The following is a 19,533-nucleotide window of genomic DNA, read 5'->3' on the forward strand; positions in this document are numbered from 1 at the left end:
GTGAAGTCTGTGACCACAGGTCATCAGGTCACCACAGATTTACACAAAATCAACTCAGTACATGAAGGATAAATTAGTAGACCAACCTTCATAAAGAGAGCCCCATCCAGCAATGTAGCAGTTAGTTCCAGGAGCTGGGTCCACAGGTACCGTAGGGAGACACACTGGAATTGCTCTTGGAGAAGCTGCTACCGTAGATGTTAGTTCCACGAGTGCAAGGTCATTATTAAATGTTTTCTGATTAAACTATAGGAAAATATAAGGGATAAGATCAGAACTATTTACCATTAATAAATAACCATTGGACAGTTCAGCTACCTGGTCACCAGGAGTATACCTAGATAAGGTACATGTATCTCCCACTGTTATTTGCATTGTAGTCTTAGGAAAGATCATATAATCTCCATGTAAGTGTTGCAAATCTGCGGCCACAGAGGCACAGAAAATAAGGGGTGATCAGGTGGGTGCCCTTTTTGTAGGTGTCTCCCTATATTATTTTAGTCACACCTACGGTAGCATTTGAGTCCCACCTGACCACCCCTTATTTTCTGTGTCTCTGTGGCTGTGTATTTGCAGCTGTGTTTGCAATTTATATATGCATTTTACTTGGTTTTCAATGTACGTATTTGGATCTTGGATTTACATGTTAATAAAATTTTGCTATTTTTTCATTATGGATCTGTATACGCTTCTTTTTTCATGTTTATAATATGTTTTGGCGTAGGATCTACGCATTGTTTTCAGGGGTCATAGTGTTTATCTACAAGGGGTAAAAGGAGAAAAAGCCCCCCCAAAGTTTGTAACCTAATTTTGCTCGGGTAAGGAAATACCTCATATGTGGATGTAAAGTGCTCTGTGAGCGCACTACAGGGATCAGAATGGAAGGAGCGACAATGGGATTTTGGAGAGCAAATTTTGCTGAAATGGTTTTTGGGGGGGCATATCGATTTTAGGAAGCCTCCATGGTGCCAGAACAGCAAAAAAAAAAAAAAAACACATGGCACACTAAGTGGGACGTGAAAAAAAAAATTAGATTTTTTTTTCACAAAAATGCTGGTGTTACCCCAAATTTTTCGTTTTCACAAGGAGTAATAAATGAAAATGTCCCCCAAAATTTGTACCCCCATTTCTCTCGAGTAACGGAATACCGCATGTCGCTTTTAGGAAGCCCCCATGGTGCCAGAACAACAAAAAAAAAAACACATGGCACACTATTTGGGAAACTACACCCCTCAAGGAATGTAACAAGGGGTACAGTGAGCCTTAACACCCCACAGGTGTTTGACAAATTTTCACTAAAGTTGGATGTGAAAATGAAAAATGTTATTTTTTTCACTAAAATGCTGGTGTTACCCCACATTTTTCCTTTCTCCAAGGGGTAATAGGAGAAAAAGACCCCCAAAATTTGTAACACCATTTCTTTTGAGTATGTAAATACCCCATATGTGGTTATAAAGTGCTCTGCGGGCATACTACAGGGCTCAGAAGAGAATGAGCGCCATTGGGCTTTTGGAGAGAGAATTTAGCTGGAATGGACATCGGGGGCCATGTGCATTTACAAAGCCCCCATGGTGCCAGAAGAGTGGACTTTCCCACATGTAACCCCATTTTGGAAACGACACCCCCTCCCGTAATGTAATAAGGGGTGCAGTTAGCATTTACACCCCACTGGTGTTTGACAGATCTTTGGAACAGTGGGCTGCGCAAATTAAAAATTGCATTTTTCCTTTTCACGGTCCATTGTTTCAAAAATCTGTCAGACACCTGTGGGGTGTAAATGCTAACTGCACCCCTTATTACATTACGGGAGGGGGTGTCGTTTCTAAAATGGGGTCACATGTGGAGGGGGGGTCCATTGTTCTGGCAGCACGGGGGCTTTGTAAACGCACATGACATTCAATTCCAGCCAAATTCTCTTTTCAAAAACCCAATGGTGCTCCTTCTCTTCTGAGCACTGTAGTGCGCCCGCAGAGTACTTTACATCCACATATGGGGTATTTCCTTACTCCGAAGAAATTGTGTTACAAATTTTACCTATTACCTCTTGTGAAAATTAAAACTTTGGGGTAACATCAGCATTTTAGTAAAAAAAACAATTTTTTCATTTTCACGTCCATGGGGTAAACGGAGAAAAAGCCCCCGAAAATTTGTAGTGCAATTTCTCCCAAGTACGGAAATACCCCATATGTGGCCCTGAACTGTTGACTTGAAATACGACAGGGTGCCATGCACGTTTGAGGCCTAAATTAGGAATTTGCATAGGGACGGACCCGGATGCAAGCGTTACACTTGCCTCCTCCACCCAAAATACCCTACGGCAGTGTTACCGAAACAGGGTGCCTCCAGCTGTTGCAAAACTCCCATTATGCCTGGACAGTCAATGGCTGTCCAGCAATACTGGGAGTTGTTATTTTGCTACAGCTGGAGGCTCCATTTTTGGAAACAATGGCGTACAAGACAATTTTAATTTTTATGGAGGGGGGGGGGGTAACTGTGTAAGGGGGTGTATATGTAATGTTTATTTTGTCATAGTGTAGTGTTTTTAGGGTACATTCATACAAGCAGGAGTTTACAGCAAGTTTCCCGCTGAGTTTGAGCTGCAGTGGAAAATTTGCCTCAGCTCAGACTTGAAGTGGGAAACTCACTGTAAACCCCCCCCCCCATGTGACTGTACCCTGTACAAACCTCCAGGGGCAAACTTCCAGCTGTTGCAAAACTGTAACTCCCAGCATGCACTGACAGACCGTGCATGCTGGAAGTTGTAGTCATGCAACAGCTGGAGGCACACTGGTTGGGAAACACTGAGTTAGGTAACAGACAGTGTTTCCGCACCAACTTAAACAGGCAGTGTTTCCGCACCAGTGTAACTCCAGCTGTTGCAAAACTACAACTCCCAGCATGCATGGTCTGTCAGTGCATGCTGGGAGTTGTAGTTTTGCAACAGCTGGAGGCACACAAGTTGGGAAACACTGAGTTAGGAAAGTTAAGAGAAAGTCTCTGAGTTAGGGTCTCCAAACTGTCGCCCTCCAGATGTTGCAAAACTTCAACTCCAAGCATGCCCAGACTGCTCAGGCATGCTGGGAGGTGTAGTTCGACAACATCTGAAGGGCCAGATGTTGCAGAACTACAACGCCTGTCTGGGCATGCTGGGAGTTGCAGTTTTGCAACAACTAGTGGGCCACAGTTTGAAGATCACTGGGCAGTGCTCTTCAAACTGTGCCCTTCCAGATGTTGCAAAACTACAACTCCCAGCATGCAGAGACTGTCCAGGCACACTGGTAGTTGTAGTTCTGAAACATGTGAAGGACCAGATGTTACAGAACTACAACTCCCAGCATGCCTAGACTGTCTGGGCATGCTAAGAGTTGTAGTTTTGCAACATCTAGAAGGGCACAGTTTGGAGACCACTGCATAGTGGATTTCAAACTGTGACCCTCCAGATGTTGCAAAACTACAACTCCCAGCATGCCCAGACAGCCAAAGCCTGTCTGAGCATGCTGGAAGTTGTAGTTTTTCAACTCCTAGAAGGCAACAGTGAAGATCACTTACCAGCGATCTTCACTGCTGCCGCTGTCTCCGCCGCCACTCTGCCTGCCAGTTGCCGCCGCCGGTCCTCCCCTTCTCCTCACAAGTCCTCGAAGCCGCCACCGCCGCCATCTCCCCACCACCACCACTCTGCCCGGACATCCATGGGTGGGCAGAGCGGGGGGATCACAACTTTAAGCCACCCCTGCCCTGCGATTCCCCAGTCAGTCCTGACCAGCCAATCGCAGGGATAGGAGGAGGTGACAGCACCGATCACCCTGATTTTCTGGGCGATCGGGTCACCAGAGACACGATCAGCCCGGAAAAAGCCATGATTCTCTGGTCAGAATTCACTGGCCTAGGCGATATGCCGGGATGGCTCTTGATAGATATCAGCAGTCATCCTGTCCCGATCACCTGTAACCCTGTGTGCGGCGGTGACTGGAAATACCAAGGGCATACAGGTACACCCTTGGTCCTTAAATACCAGGGAGCAAGGGCATACCAGTACGCCCTTGGTCCTTAACAAGTAAAGGAATATCATGCAAAAAAATTGCCCATGAAACCAAGGTTCAGGGCACCTGCTCTAAATAAGAAATGGTTATACATCTTTCCTTTAACACACATCTTTGACATTTGTCATTTGGTTCCGGTACCTTTGGATGGGTTATAATCCTATTCACTTGATAGACTTTTGTTCCATTTTCTTCTTTGTTCAGATTATATTGCCCAGTCACAACCGTCCAAAGCAGCTCATTAACATTTCTGCCCAAAAAGTATATAGTTAATAATCTTGTCCACTATTGATTTTCAGCCCCCCTCCCATGTTGGCCATGTAGATCCTACTATGTCTCACTAGACTGACATGTTATAGAAACAAGATTTGTTCATCAATATACAAGTAAGTGTTCAGCATGAGAAAAATATATAAAGTAATTTTTCAATACAATGCACTACATTACATTATAATCTTACAGGCTCTTAAAATACAACTTGTGGTAGAGATGAGCGAAGTTACAGTAATTCGATTCGTCACCAACTTCTCTGCTCGGCAGTTGCTGACTTTAGCCTGCATAAATTAGTTCAGCGTTCAGGTGCTAAGGTGGGCTGGAGACTCTCTCCTAGGACTGTATCCACATTTTCCAGCCCACCGGAGCATCTGAAAGCTGAACTAATTTATACAGGCTAAAGTCAAACACTGCCGAGCCGCAAGGTTTGTGACGAATTGAATCACTGTAACTTCGCTCATCTCTTCTTGTGACAATATAAAAGAAAAATGATCTCATACCCATTAAAGCAATGTGCAGCAGTGAGAACCCAAACACCTCCCAGCAGGACTCCTCCACACATAAGCTCTCCATTAAGGCGAATATTAACCAGCCATGGCCAGGACCCAGGTGAAGTAATACTTCCTCCAACAATGCGACCATTGGGTACAGTGCTGTTGATGGTGGATGATATGGCTTGTCCGCAAGTCACTGATTAAATGGTAACAAACAAATATGCACATGTATTTTTTAGATATTCTGTATACAAGCAGTTCTCAATTACCATGATAGAAATGTTGGGGTTTCTTACTGCGTACAATGATGCAAAAGCTCATGTCAACATTCTCCCAGTGTTACTAAATCTAGTAAAATGATATTCTGCACATAGTTACTGGCCCAACATTTTTCATACTACATACTTTAGGCTACTAGATGCTACTATACTATAGATACTATAATATACTATAGACTGTAAAACGGTGACATTTACTATCATGTTTACTTAGGGATAAATGAGAATGATCAGTTCTTCCCTGGATAGTCTGTCTACTGGTCTACTATCCTATAAGGGTCTGTTAGAATCAATTGAAACTTTACATATGTGATTGTAATGATGATTAATGTAAGTGATTACAGTAATAAAGCAAAAGGATTTAACGGGGGAAAATTGTACAACTGAAATAATGCTCTATTAGCTGAGATACAGATAGGGAGGCATACAGGTTCCGTATTGCATCCTGCAGAACATTTGCCCACAGATGTTGCAGCAAACCAAGGAAGTTTTGCAATCTGGTAACGTCGGAATTACAGCTGATTTGATTTTTTTATGCGGAATGTTTAACTTTGATTGAATAGTAAATGGTTAATGGACTCACATGGACTTTCCTCATCAGGTGACATATTTAGATAATCCATATCACTTTCTAATTCTGCAAGAAAAAAAAACAACAAAAAAAACTATTAAATAAGAGCAGTATGTGAGCATACATAAACGTACATGAAAACCATATGTTGTTAAAGGGGTTATCCAGGAATAGAAATTTCTTTCAAAAACAGCTCCATGTCTATCTCTGGATTATATGTGGTATAACAACTTGGTTCCATTCACTTCAATGGAACTGAGCTGCAGAACCACCCAAATTGGAGACAAACAGGGAGTGGTTCTGTTTTTCTATTCCTGGATAACCCCTTTAAATAAGATGTTCAGTAATGGCTACTTAGTTAGAACTAACTTTCTGCACACTAACACCCCAAACCATTTAACCCCTTAAGGACCAGGCCATTTTACACCTTAGGAGCAGAGCGTTTTTTTTGCACATCTGACCACTGTCACTTTAAACATTAATAACGCTGGAATGATTTTAGTTATCATTCTGATTCCAAGATTGTTTTTTCGTGACATATTCTACTTTAACATAGTGGTAAAAATTTTGTGGTAACTTGCACCCTTTCTTGGTGAAAGATCCCAAAATTTGATGACAAATTTGAAAATTTGAAAGTTTTTACTTTTGGAAGACACCAGAGGGCTTCAAAGTTCAGCAGCAATTTTCCAATTTTTCACAAAATTTTCAAACTCACTATTTTTCAGTGACCAGTTCAGGTTTTAAGTGGATTCGAAGGGTCTTCATCTTAGAAATTCCCCACAAATGACCCCATTTTAAAAACTGCACCCCCCAAAGTATTCAAAATGACATTCAGTCAGCGTTTTAACCCTTAGGTGTTTCACAGGAATAGAAGCAAAGTGAAGGAGAAAATTCACAATCTTCATTTTTTACACTGGCATGTTCTTGTAGACCCAATTTTTGAATTTTAAAGGAGGGTAAAAGGAGAAAATGTATAGTTATTTTCTCTCGAGTAAGCACATACCTCATATGTCTATGTAAAGTGTTCAGCGGGCGCAGTAGAGGGCTCAGAGGGCTTGGGGGGCATGTTGCATTTAGGAAGCCCTTATGGTGCCAGAACAGCAAAAAAAAAAAAACACATGCTATACCATTTTGGAAACTAGACCCCTTGAGCAACGTAACAAGGAATTAAGTGAGCCTTAATACCCCACAGGTGTTTCATGACTTTTGCATATGTAAAAAAAAAAAAAAATTTACTAAAATGTGTGCTTCCCCCCAAATTTCACATTTTTGCAAGAGTTTATAGCAGAAAATACCCCCCAAAATTTGTAACCCCATCTCTTCTGAGTATGGAGGTACCCCATAAGTTGACCTGAAGTGCACTACGGGCGAGCTACAATGCTCAGAAGAGAAGGAGTCATATTTGGCTTTTTGAGAGCAAATTTTGCTCGGGGGGCATGTTGCATTTCGGAAGCCCCTATGGTGCCAGGACACCAAATTGGGATCACATGTTGGTATTTATTTTTTTGCGTTTATGTCAGAACCGCTGTAAAATCGGCCACCCCTGTGCAAATCCCCAATTTAGGCCTCAAATGTACATTGTGCGCTCTCACTCCTGAGCCTTGTTGTGCGCCCGCAGAGTATTTTACGCCTACATATGGGGTATTTCTGTACTCAGGAGAAATTGCGTTACAAATTTTGGGGGTCTTTTTTTCCTTTTAACGCTTGTGAAAATAAAAAGTATAGGGCAACACCAGCATGTTAGTGTAATTTTTTAATTTTTTTACATTAACAAGCTGATGTAGCCCCAACTTTTCCTTTTCATAAGGGGTAAAAGGAGAAAAAGCCCCCCAAAATTTGTAGTACAATTTCCCCCGAGTACGGAGATACCCCATATGTGGCCCTAAACTGTTTCCTTGAAATACGACAGGGCTCCGAAGTGAGAGAGCTCCATGCGCATTTGAGGACTAAATTAGGGATCGCATAGGGTGGACATAGGGGTATTCTACACCAGTGATTCCCAAACAGGGTGCCTCCAGCTGTTGCTATATCCCCAGCATGCCTGGACAGTCAGTGGCTGTCTGGAAATGCTGGGAGTTGTTGTTTTGCAACAGCTGGAGGCTCCGTTTTGGAAACAATGCCATACAATACGGTTTTCATTTTTATTGGGGGGGACAGTGTACGGGGGTGTATATGTTGTGTTTTACGCTTTATTATGTGTTAGTGTAGTGTAGTGTTTTTAGGGTACATTCACACTGGCGTGTTACGGTGAGTTTCCCGCTAGGAGTTTGAGCTGCGGCAAATTTGCTGCAGCCCAAACTTGAAGCAGGAGACTTACTGTAAACCTGCCTGTGAGAATGTACCTTGTACGTACACATTGAGGGGAAAACCTCCAGCTGTTTCAAAACTACAACTCCCAGCATGTACTGACAGACCGTGCATGCTGGGAGTTGTACTTTTGCAACCGCTGGAGACACACTGGTTGGAAAACCTTCAGTTAGGTTCTGTTACCTAACTCAGTATTTTCCAACCAATCTGCCTCCAGCTGTTGCAAAACTACAACTCCCAGCATGTACTGATCGCCGAAGGGCACGCTGGGAGATGTAGTTATGCAATACCTGGAGGTATGCAACTACAACTCCCAGCATGCCGAGACAGCTGATTGCTGTTTGGACATGCTGGGATTTGTAGTTTTGCAACATCTGGAGGGCTACAGTTTTAGAGAACACTGCAAAGTGATCTCCAAACTGTGGTCCTCCAGCTGTTGCAAAACTACAATTCCCAGCATGCCCAGACAGCAAACAGTTGTCTGGGCATGCTATGAGTTGTAGTTTTGCAACATCTGGAGGGCTACAGTTTAGGGACCACTATATAGTGGTCTCAAACTGCAGCCCTCCAGCTGTTGCAAAACTACATATTCCAGCATGCCTAAACAGCTGTCTGGGCATGCTGGGAGTTGTAGTTTTGCAATATCTGGAGGGCTACAGTTAGAGACCACTGTATAATGGTCTCAAACTGTACCCTACAGATGTTGCTAGGCAACTCACCGGCTTCCGTCGGATCCAGCCGCATGTCATCGCCGCCCGCCGATCTCTGTCGCCCGCAGCCCCCGTCGCCCGCCCAGATCGGTAAGTGGATCTTCGGCACCGGTCCCCGCCGTTTCCCCATCCTGCCCCGCCTATTGTGGGTGGGCAGGACGGGGAAAACGAAAGTTAACCCCCCCTGCCCCCGATCTGCTATTGGTGGTCGTGTCTAGACCACCAATAGCAGGGATAGGAGGGGTGGCACACCTTCCACCTCACTCCTATCGCTTCAGGGGGATCCTGGGTGTCTTAGACAACCACGATCCCCCTTATATTCTGGGTCACCGGGTCACTATAGACCCATAATGACCCAAATCGCGCAAATCGCAAGTGTGAATTCACTTGCGATTTGCCGCAATCACCGACATGGGGGGGTCTGATGACCCCCCTGGGCATTTGCACGGGATGCCTGCTGAATGATTTCAGCAGGCATACCGGTCCGATCCCCGCCTGGAGCATGGCGGGGACCAGAACTGCCCATGACGTAACTGTACGTCCTTGGTCCTTAAGACCCAGGGTGTCGGGACGTAACGTTACGTCATGGGTCCTGTAGGGGTTAAAGGGGTACTCCACTGGAAAACATGTTTTTTTTTTTTTTAAATCAACTGATGATAGAAAGTTAAACAGATTTGTAAATTACTTCTATTAAAAAATCTTAATCCTTCCAGTACCTATAAGCTTCTGTATGCTCCACAGGAAGTTATTTTCTTTTTCAATTTCCTTTCTGTCTGACCCACAGTGCTCTCTACTGACACCTCTGTCCATTTTAGGAACTGTCCAGAGCGGGATAGGTTTGCTATGGGAATTTGCTCCTACTCTGGACAGTTCCTAAAATGGACAGAGGTGTCAGCAGAGAGCTCTGTGGTCAGACAGAAAGGAAATAAAAAAATAAAAAAACTTCCTGTGGAGCATACAGAAGCTTATAAGTACTGGAAGGATTAAGATTTTTTAATAGAAGTAATTTACAAATCTGTTTAGCTTTCTGTTATCAGTTGATATATTTTTTTTCCAGTGGAGTACCCCTTTAAGATACTGTAAATAGATAATAAAGCAAATAAAATAGGTACGAAACTAATTCTACAGGCCCCCAAAACAAATAAAAAAAATTGTCGACCTAACCCATGAGTAGCAGCTTATCTCCCCTCTCCCAATTGAGACCACATGAAGCCTGGGCCTTTAAAGGGGTACTCCATTTGAAAAGAATATTTTAAATCAACTGGTGTCATAAAGTTAAAAAGATTTGTAAATTACTTCAATTAAAAAATCTTAATCCTTCTAGTACTTATTAGCTGCAGAATACTACAGAGGAAAGTATTTTCTTTTTGGAACACAGAGCTCTCTGCTGAATCACGAGCACAGTGCTCTCTGCTGACATATCTGTCCATTTTAAGAACTGTCCAGAGTAGGAGAAAATCCCCATAGCAAACATATGCTGCTCTGGACAGTTCCTAAAATGGACAGAGATGTCCGCAGAGAGCACTGTGCTTCTGATGGCAGCAGAGAACACTGTGTTCCAAAAAGAAAATAATTTCCTCTGTAGTATTCAGCAGCTAATAAGTACTGGAAGGATTAAGATTTTTTAATAGATGCAATTTACAAATCTGTTTAACTTTCTGGCACCAGTTGTTTAAATAAAAAAAAAAAAAAAAGGTTTTCCACCGCAGTACCCCTTTAATCCTTCCAGTACCTATCAACTGCTATATGTTCTGCAGTAAGTTATTGTCTTCTTGAATTTCCTTTCTGTCTGACCACAGTGCTCTCTGCTGACACCTCTGTCCATGTCGATGTTCTTCGCTCTGCAGGCTGCACGGAAGGATCAGCCATCCGGCACACTGAAGGCTGGTAAGAGACCTATGGCGGCCCTTTTGCGCTCATAGGACACCTGCGATTGCACTTCTGGGGCCAGATGAGCCCATCCAAAACCACCAACATCTCCATTTTCCCTATAGATGCTGTGACCTGCATCACTGCATCTATAGGGTAATGGCGGACACCAGCAGCAATGCTGGCAGCACTTATGCAGCTATTTCCTAAAGACAACCTCTAGATATGACGATGAGCATGTGCATTTAACTTCTTGGGATGACCATGGTGAGGGCTGTTCTAAACCTGTCTGTCACAGTATGGTCTTGCCCACCATTTAAGGGTCTTGGCAATCTTCTTATAGCATAGGCCATCTTTATGTAGAGTAACAATTCTTTATTTCTTTTTATTTAATCAGGTCTTTTCATTTTATATTCTTTTTTAGTTTAAAAAAAAAAATACAATTTACATAAAACACATCTCCCCATTCCTGAATTCAGTCTGGAGATCCCCATAGGCCTAAAATACATTATTCGTACACAACTGTTCTACCCTGCAGAGCCCCTTCCACTCTCAAAACCTCGCTCTCAACTTAGTGCCCTTGCTGGAGCGTAGTTCCCGAAAGGTGCACATGTGGCGCAAGCTTCCCCTTTCCATGATAGGCAGGTCTAACCTAGTTAAAATGATTCTTATGCCCCAATTTTTGTATATCTTTCATAACACTCCTGTTTGGATTCCTATGCAGTTTTTTCATAGGATCCAGTCTCTATTTAGAGAACTTATTTGGAATGGTAAGTCAGCTAGAATCCGTCTTGAAACGATGCAGCGTGGCAAGGAGGCAGGCGGCATGTCCATTCCTAACCCATGGTTATATTTTTTGGCCTCACAGGTTCAGCAGCTGAAGGGATGGGCCCAGCTAGACACCATTGGTCGCACGGGAGCCCTAGTCTCACAGCGAATTGGAGGCGTCACTCTTCTCTATCTACTAGAAATGGAGGCGCAGACACGCCCCCCTGACCTCCCTCTCACTTTTCTCCTTCTCCGTAAAGTGTGGTTGAAATTTAAGTCTCTCCTGAATTATCCTGTTTTTGTGACATACTCTCCGTTGTGGTATAACCCACATCTTCCTGAATTGGATTATCTGCCGATGTTGCTTTGTGGCTCTCCTATGGGATTTTGTATCTCTCCCAGTTGTATGATGGGCCGACGCTGAAGTCATTTGCTCAGCTGCAGGGGGACTTTGATTTACCACATTCTTTTTTCTTCCGATACCTGCAGCTACGACATGCACTGGATGTGCAGTCACGAGCGGGTGACTTGACTGTCGGTTCCTCGCTGGTAGTGAATGACTTGTTCACTCGGGTCTCTACTAAAGGAGTGATATCAGTGTTGTATAAAGAACTGTTATTTTCCTACCATGAGGCTTACCCCCTCCATGTTAAGGAAAAATGGGAGGTGGATGTGGGTCCCCAGTCAGATGAACAATAGGCACAGATCCTGACTATGACCCCGCGCCTCGCCGTGTCAGAGGCTCACCGGGTGTCCCAAATTTTCTTGATACATGGGGTGTATTGCACTTCCGTATTCTTACATAGAATTGGGGTGCGCTTGGATTCCTGCTGTCCCAGATGCTCTCTGCCTGATGCCCATTTACTTCATATGATGTGGGACTGTACTTCTCTAATGCAGTTTTGGGCTGATGTGGGACAGTTGCTACGGAGAGTTTTTGGTTGTCCATTCCATTTGTCTGCCTTGTCGTGTATCTTGGGTCACTTAGATGGTTTGGATGAGGATGGGGTTTGTATATTGGTACCGTTAGAATCTTATATCAGGCTCGTAAGCTAATTGCGCAACACTGGCTGAGGGCCTCTCCGCCTACTATATCCGAGCTCTTCACAAAATTAAACCATATCATTAGGTTAGAGAAGGGTGTTTATATTAAACGGAAAGCCATGCATAAAATTTAGTTTATTTGGGGACCATGGATTGATACTCCAGATTTACCTTCCCTGTATTTGCGGAGAACCCCTATGGAAGTATTATTGGGGGGTGGGAGATAATTTGCCTGCCTCTGTTTCCCGTTGTTTTTCCTGTGTCCCCTTTGTTGTCTGTGTATCTTCGTCCTGTGTTTGTCCGGTATGCTGCCTTGCTTTGGGAGTGTGAGACTCTTTCTCTGCTTCTGACTGGGGCTCTACCTGTGATTTTGTGTAATCTCCTATGGGTGAGATTTCTATAGACTCTTTGGGATTGTGACCCTTCTCTTTTGTTGTGGATTATTTAATTAAACTTTTTACGCTCTGACTGTACTACGTCTATGCACCCTATTGCGTTATTGCACAATTTTTCTAATTGAAATTTTATCTTATTCTTATGTGTGGGTAGGACACGGGACTTGGGTGTGGTGGGTGGGTATTTTGTATGGGTGGGGGAGGGGGGAAGGGGTTTAGGGTTTTGTTTTGTTTTGTTGTTTGTTTCTATAATGTGAAAAGTTCAATAAAAATTTCTGATAAAAAAAAAAACGGGTGTTGTAGATTTCCCAGGTATAAAACCTGTTTTGATCCCCAAGGATCAGGGATAGGACAAGCTTTGCCAATCAGTTCTTGAGTACCTGAGCCAGCGGTTTAACATGCGTGCATAAGAGAGAAATAGGTTTATAGGACCCTGCTTGCATCGGATCTTTACCGTGCTTCGGAATAAGTACCACAATAGCCTCATACATAGAGCAAGGAAGATGTCCCTCCACTTCCGCTAACTCAAGCACATGCAGAAGCTGCGGCAACAGGATCCCCTGGAATTGCTTGCTTATATACCTCACTTAAAAAACAATTCTTTCTTTCAGATCCTCAGAAAGTTCTTTGCCATTAGGTGCCATGCTGAACTTTTAGTGACCAGTATTAGTGAGTGGGAGAGTGATAACACTAAATTAAGATACCTGCTTTCCATTTACACCTGAGACCTTGTAACACTATCGAGTCACATGACAACAGGGAAGGAAAATGGCTATTTGGGCCAAATTTGGACAGTTCCACTTAGGGGTGTACTCACTTTTGTTGCCAAGGTTTAGACATTATGGCTGCGTGTTGAGTTATTTTGAGGGGACACAACATTAAAGACTATTATACAGGTTGTGCACTCATTTTATATTGTAGTGTAATTTCTTCAGTGTTGTCACATGAAAAGATATAATAAAATATTTACAAAAATGTAAATACATTTTATATATATTATATATATATATATATATATATATATATATATGGAGGAATTCTTACTGCACTCTTGTAGCATGAGATGACATTGTCCAGCCATGATTTTAATGCAGTTTTCTGATGTATGATTCTCTTCTGTACACAGCCGACGGTAAAAGCCACAGATTCCACTCAGGGTCCAGCTTCTTTCTGCAGGATCAGTTTCCTTTTTTGCTGTTAGTATAGCCTCACAAGTTGGTTCAGATTCTGCCTTTCCCCTTTTTTCTGAAAGACAATGAAAAAAGTGTCAGTCTCATTTTATGTATGTGGCAACACATGGCGATGTAAAAAAAAAGCAAGCTTTTTAAAGTTATCTTGAAGAGTATATATGATTTTATAAAAAACTAAACTCAGCCATAGCCTGGGCCTAAAGGTTTTACAGTATTGAATGAAATGTTCTGGGATCGGCACCCTCTGATTTCTGAAATATCCACCATGACTGCAGAAATTTAGTAAAGGTAAATACAGAATGCATTAATGCTCACCATGTCAATAAGGCTGACACACGGTGCCGATTTGGTGACAAACCAAGAAATACAATAGATATATAAAAAAAGAATGATTTGCCATAATTCAAAGTTAAGATACATTTATTTTTATTTTTTTATAAGTGTCTGATCGCGGTGGGTCTGACATGGGGGTCAGCATGCACCCTCTTTTCATCTTTATGGGAGAGCAGGAGATACATTAGTACAGCGCTCATGCATCTCCAGCTCTCCCAAAAGAAATGAATGAAGGGTGTGTGCCGAATCCCCACTCCATGCGTAAGGAGAGCCAGGGTGCCATACAGCAGATTGCTGGGGTTCCCAGCAGTTGCCCTCTGTGGCTTATACACACTGCCAGAAAATCATGGGTAAACCGCCTGTGTAAATGTAGCCTTCGGGTAGGGTCACACGTGCCATATTTTGGTGAGTATTTACTGCTGCGTATTCTCCTACCCATTGAAGTGAATGGGTAGCAAAATATAGAAAAAGGGGAACACTTTCCTCAAATCTGGTCTCTTATAAGCTCATATATGGGAGCATATATAGTGGTTATCAGTGGCTAGGGGGGGCCAGAGGGGGCCATGGCCCCCCCTAGATCAGGCCGTGCCCCCCCTTGTGCCTCCCCAATTTAAAATAAATAGGGATGTCCCGATACTAGTATCGGGGCTAGGGGTGGACTGACCTGCTTGGTAAAGAGCCCGCTGCAGCTGCTGAGGATATCCCTGCGCTGCTCCTGGTCTGTGTATCATTAGCAGACACAGGCAGAGCAGGGATGAAGGTACCTGATAATGGCTCCGCCCCCAGCACTCGAGAGGACGGGGGCCAAGAGCTAACAGGCCTCCGGAACACAGAGCAGCTTCATGTGAGGTGAGTGATGTCCCGTGTCCTCCCTCTCTCCCCCCTGATCAGCAGTATATCCTGGGGCTTAGTCATGTGTATAGTAGCAGTCCAGAGGGGTCACTTTCCCTCCTTCAGTGTCCACAGGTCACATTAACAGAACAATTTTTGGGAAAAATTGCGGCAAAATTGAGCGGTTTCACCGCGTTTTTTCGTTAATCGCGGTAAAACCGCGCAATTTTTGCAGCGATTTTTCCATAAATTTTTCTGGTAATGTGGCTTGTTGGAGACCTGTGGACACTGGAGGAGGGAAAGTGACCCCTCTAGAAGGACAACATGTGAACACACTGCTAGTTTATCATTAACCCCTTAAGGGTACATTCACATGTACAGGATCAGCTGCATATTTTTGCTGCATATTTTGTGCAGCTGATTTTGCAACCCATTAGCTTCAATAGGTAGCAAAATCAGCCGCAGAAAATATACAGCAGATCCTGTATGTGTGAATGTACCCTAAGGGCTCATTCAGGGATGGATCCACAGTGTATTTTACGCTTCAAATCCACTGACAATGGACCCTACAGTGCTGCCTCCATCTGTGCCTGCTCAAAACAGCAATCCGCCACTACGAGCAGACATGCTTTGACGTGTATACTCGCACACATCATGGCCTCTCCTTCTGCTCTTTGAGCTATGCCGAGAGCAGCCGCGATGTGTGCGAGTATACACATCTAAGCGTGTCTGCTTGTAGTGGAGGATTGCCGTTATGAGCAGGCACAGATGGAGGCAGCACTGTAGGGTCCATTGTCGGGGGATCCGCAGCGTAAAATATGCTGGGGATCCATCCGTGTAAATGAGACCTAAGAATAAAAGGCGTATGTATACGCACGGTGCCTGCTCCCACTGTGTTGTATAAATCATTAGCTAGAACCCTCAGCTAATGCCAGACATCACCAATCAGGCTGATGTTTGACATTAACACTTTAAATGCCGCTATCAAAGTTGATGGTAATGTCCAAAAGTTTTAACGCCTTAAGGACATAGCGTTTTTCTGTTTTTGCACTTTTGTTTTTTCCTCACCTTTTAAAAATCATAACCCTTTCAATTTTGCACCTAAAAATCCATATGATGGCTTATTTTTTGCGCCACCAATTCTACTTTGTAGTGACATCAGTCATTTTACCCAAAAATCTACGGCAAAAACAGAAAAAAAATAATCATTGTGCAACATGAATGTATGAAGATTTTAAATTAAATTTTTTTTTACATTTTTTTTTATTAAACATGTTCTGCACAGTGTGTGTATTTATTTATGATATAAATATAAAAAAAAAAAAAAATATATATATATATATATATATATATATATATATATACATATACACATACACACACGTTTTAAAATTGCCCCCTCACTTTTGTCACTGGCCCCCCCCATGTGCCCCCTCTAAATATGAATGCTGGAGACGCCACTGGTGGTTATATAGTGTGTTCACAGTTGGATATACAAAATTGTGGGATACAGTATAGGTAAAAACAATAACATATTTATTGGTAAACAATGTATATGGCAACTGCCTGCAGGGCCCTTGCAGCAGTGTCAGTAGATATGATAAAATACTAAAATCTAATATAAACATATATAATATGATATAAAACTTGTATAAAACTTATATGGAGGTCTGTATTATGCAATCTTAAAGTATTATGCAGCCTTTGTGATAAAAATGTTTGCAAATGATATGCACATGCTATATGTAGTCCAATATATGAAGTCCATGATTATGCAATCTGTGTTGTACAAAGAGGCTTAGGGCTCTTGCAATAGTTACTATGTAACTGTGAGAATGTACATATGAACAATTCTCACAGTTACATAGTAACTACAGTGATCCCTCAACATATGATGGAAACTCGTTCCAAATGACGACGAATTAGAGCGACGGCCATGCAGTGGAGCATGAAGAGATCGGTCTGGAACGTCACCGGAGCACACGGGGCACATTAAACGGCTATCCAAAGGCAGCTGAAGCAGTCTGCGCTGCCGGATAGCCGTTTAAGCGATGGCCCCGACATATAAAAGCTTTGTTAATGCTGCCTTCAACATACGACGGCCTCTGAGAGGCCATCGTACGTTGAAATGATCGTATGCTGGGGCCATTGTAGATCAGGGGATCACTGTATTGCAAGAACCCTAAGCCTCTTTGAACAACACAGATTGCATAATCACGGATAGAGATGAGTGAACTTTTGAAAAATTCGATTCGGCCGATTCAACGAATTTTTCGAAAAAATTTGTTTCTGGTATAATTTATTTGCGGCGAATCTATATTAAAAAGGGCTATTTCTGGCCTACAGAGAGCTTCAATAGGGGTGTAGAACACTTTGCTTTGTTCCAACATGCATATGAATGGCACAGCCTGGAGTTGGCTGAAGCAAGAGGATACCATATAGTGGCTGAATGGCACAGCCTGGAGTTGGCAGAAGCATGAGGAGACCATAGAAATTTTAGATTTTGAAATTGAAATGTAAGATTTTAAAATTGAAATTTTAGCTAACACTCCCAAGTTTTAGTGTCCCGGGCCCCGGTATGTGGGTACAAAGGACCAAATCTAACAAGGAGTCACATGTCACATGGTGGCACAATGACAGAGCCTGGACGTGGTAGCATTAGCATGAGGAGACCATAGAGCAGCACAATGACAGAGCCTTGAGGTGGTAGCAGCAGCCCGAGGGCCATGTGTGGTCTACGTGTGACCACATTTACTTACATTAGTTGAGATTCAGCACCATTCAAGGAGAACAACATGGCGATCTTTGACTGTGCGACCCATTTTTGCCATGTAGCCCTAACCAGGGGTCAAGTCCTGGAAAAAAAAAAGTGCGGGAACTCTTCCACATAAGGGCTGGTCCTTCAGCACTCCTGCTAATAGGAATGCTGTTCCTGCTGTGAAAAAAGTGCAGGAACTCACTTCCCACATGTTCCTGCAGGACTTGAGCCCTGGCCCTAACCTTATATTGTAACCTTGTTCTTTATACAATAATAGTCACTGCACACAGATAAACAGTGATCTTCTTAATGGTGCCTATCAGTAATAGCGCCCACATATACTACAAGGCTATGTTCGCATGACGGAATGTCCACATGGAGAATTTCCGTGCAGATATTGTGCAAACTGCAGGACACCAACATAATATGCCGGCACTAGGACTGCACAGGAATGCACCGTCTCATAGACAGCCATGCATTCTGTGGAATTTCCGTGCCAGAAACATCTGTGGATCCGCCAGTGACCCAACCCATTTTGTGCCTCCAGCTGTTGCCACCCCCTTCCCCTGCCTCACTCACCCTGGCCTGCTGAAAATGTTCCAAATGCTGGGGCAGTGGACTACCCCTCTAAGTACGCAGCATAGTCCCCCCCCACCCCCCATATTAAGTTGGCAGCACAGTTCCCCCCCCACATTAGGTTGGCAGTATAGTCCCCCCCCCCACATTCGTTTGGCAGTATAGTTCCTCCACATTAGTTTGGCAGTATAGTCCCCCCCCCCCCCACATTAGTTTGGCAGTATAGTTCCCCCACATTAGTTTGACAGTATAGTTGCCCCACATTAGTTTGGCAGTATAGTTTCCCCACATTAGTTTGGCAGTATAGTTCCCCCACATTATGTTGGCAGTATAGTTCCCCCACATTATGTTGCCAGTATAGTTCCCCCCACATTAGTTTGGCAGTATATTCCCCCACATTAAGTTGGCAGTATAGTCCCCCCACATTAGGTTGGCAGTATAGTTCCCCCACCTTAGGTTGGCAGTATAGTTCCCTTTCATTAGGTTGGCAGTATGTTCCCCCACATTAGGTTGACAGTATATTCCCCCACATTAGGTTGGCAATTTAGTCCCCCCACATTAGGTTGGCAGAATAGTTCCCCCACATTAGGCTGGCAGTATGTTCCCCCACATTAGGTTGGCAGTATAGTTCCCCCACATTAGGCTGGCAGTATGTTCCCCCATATTAGGTTGGCAGTTTAGTCCCCCCACATTAGGTTGGCAGTATGTTCCCCACATTAGGTTGGCAGTATAGTTCCCCCACATTAGGCTGGCAGTATGTTTCCCCACATTAGGCTAGCAGTATGTTCCCCCACATTCGGCTGGCAGTATGTTCCCCCACAGACATACAGCCTACAACCATATACAGTGTATGGCTGGAGGCTGTATGTATTTGTATTGCCCTGCTTCAGTGCTCTGACCACTGCTCCTCCAGATGAGCAGTGGTTGGAGCACTGAAGATGACGTGCCGCTGGTAACTTACCATGCTGGCCAGCGGGCGTCCTCCTACTCAATGATCCGCGCCTCCGTTCCCATGGGCGCACGCACGGGAAGTCAGTGACGTCCCGGCGTGCGCTATCTCCCGGCAGCCCCTGCGTTTTTAAAGTTAATGCAGGGC

At 43.6% G+C, this 19,533-nt stretch overlaps 1 protein-coding gene across 1 annotated transcript in view; it reads right to left on the reverse strand.

Annotated features, from left to right (window-relative positions):
• The window catches only part of PRSS56 (serine protease 56), a 109,970-nt gene that overhangs the window by 37,089 nt on the left and 53,348 nt on the right, over nucleotides 1–19,533 (reverse strand). The window contains exons 3-7 of the mRNA XM_056565525.1: nucleotides 13,794–13,994; nucleotides 5,669–5,722; nucleotides 4,814–5,003; nucleotides 4,182–4,290; nucleotides 87–246 (exon numbers count right to left, since the gene is read on the reverse strand). Coding sequence (XP_056421500.1) covers nucleotides 87–246; nucleotides 4,182–4,290; nucleotides 4,814–5,003; nucleotides 5,669–5,722; nucleotides 13,794–13,994 — 714 coding nt within the window. The remainder of the gene's footprint in view (nucleotides 1–86; nucleotides 247–4,181; nucleotides 4,291–4,813; nucleotides 5,004–5,668; nucleotides 5,723–13,793; nucleotides 13,995–19,533) is intronic.

Source organism: Hyla sarda, chromosome 3, assembly GCF_029499605.1.
Source record: "Hyla sarda isolate aHylSar1 chromosome 3, aHylSar1.hap1, whole genome shotgun sequence".
NCBI lineage: Eukaryota > Metazoa > Chordata > Amphibia > Anura > Hylidae > Hyla > Hyla sarda.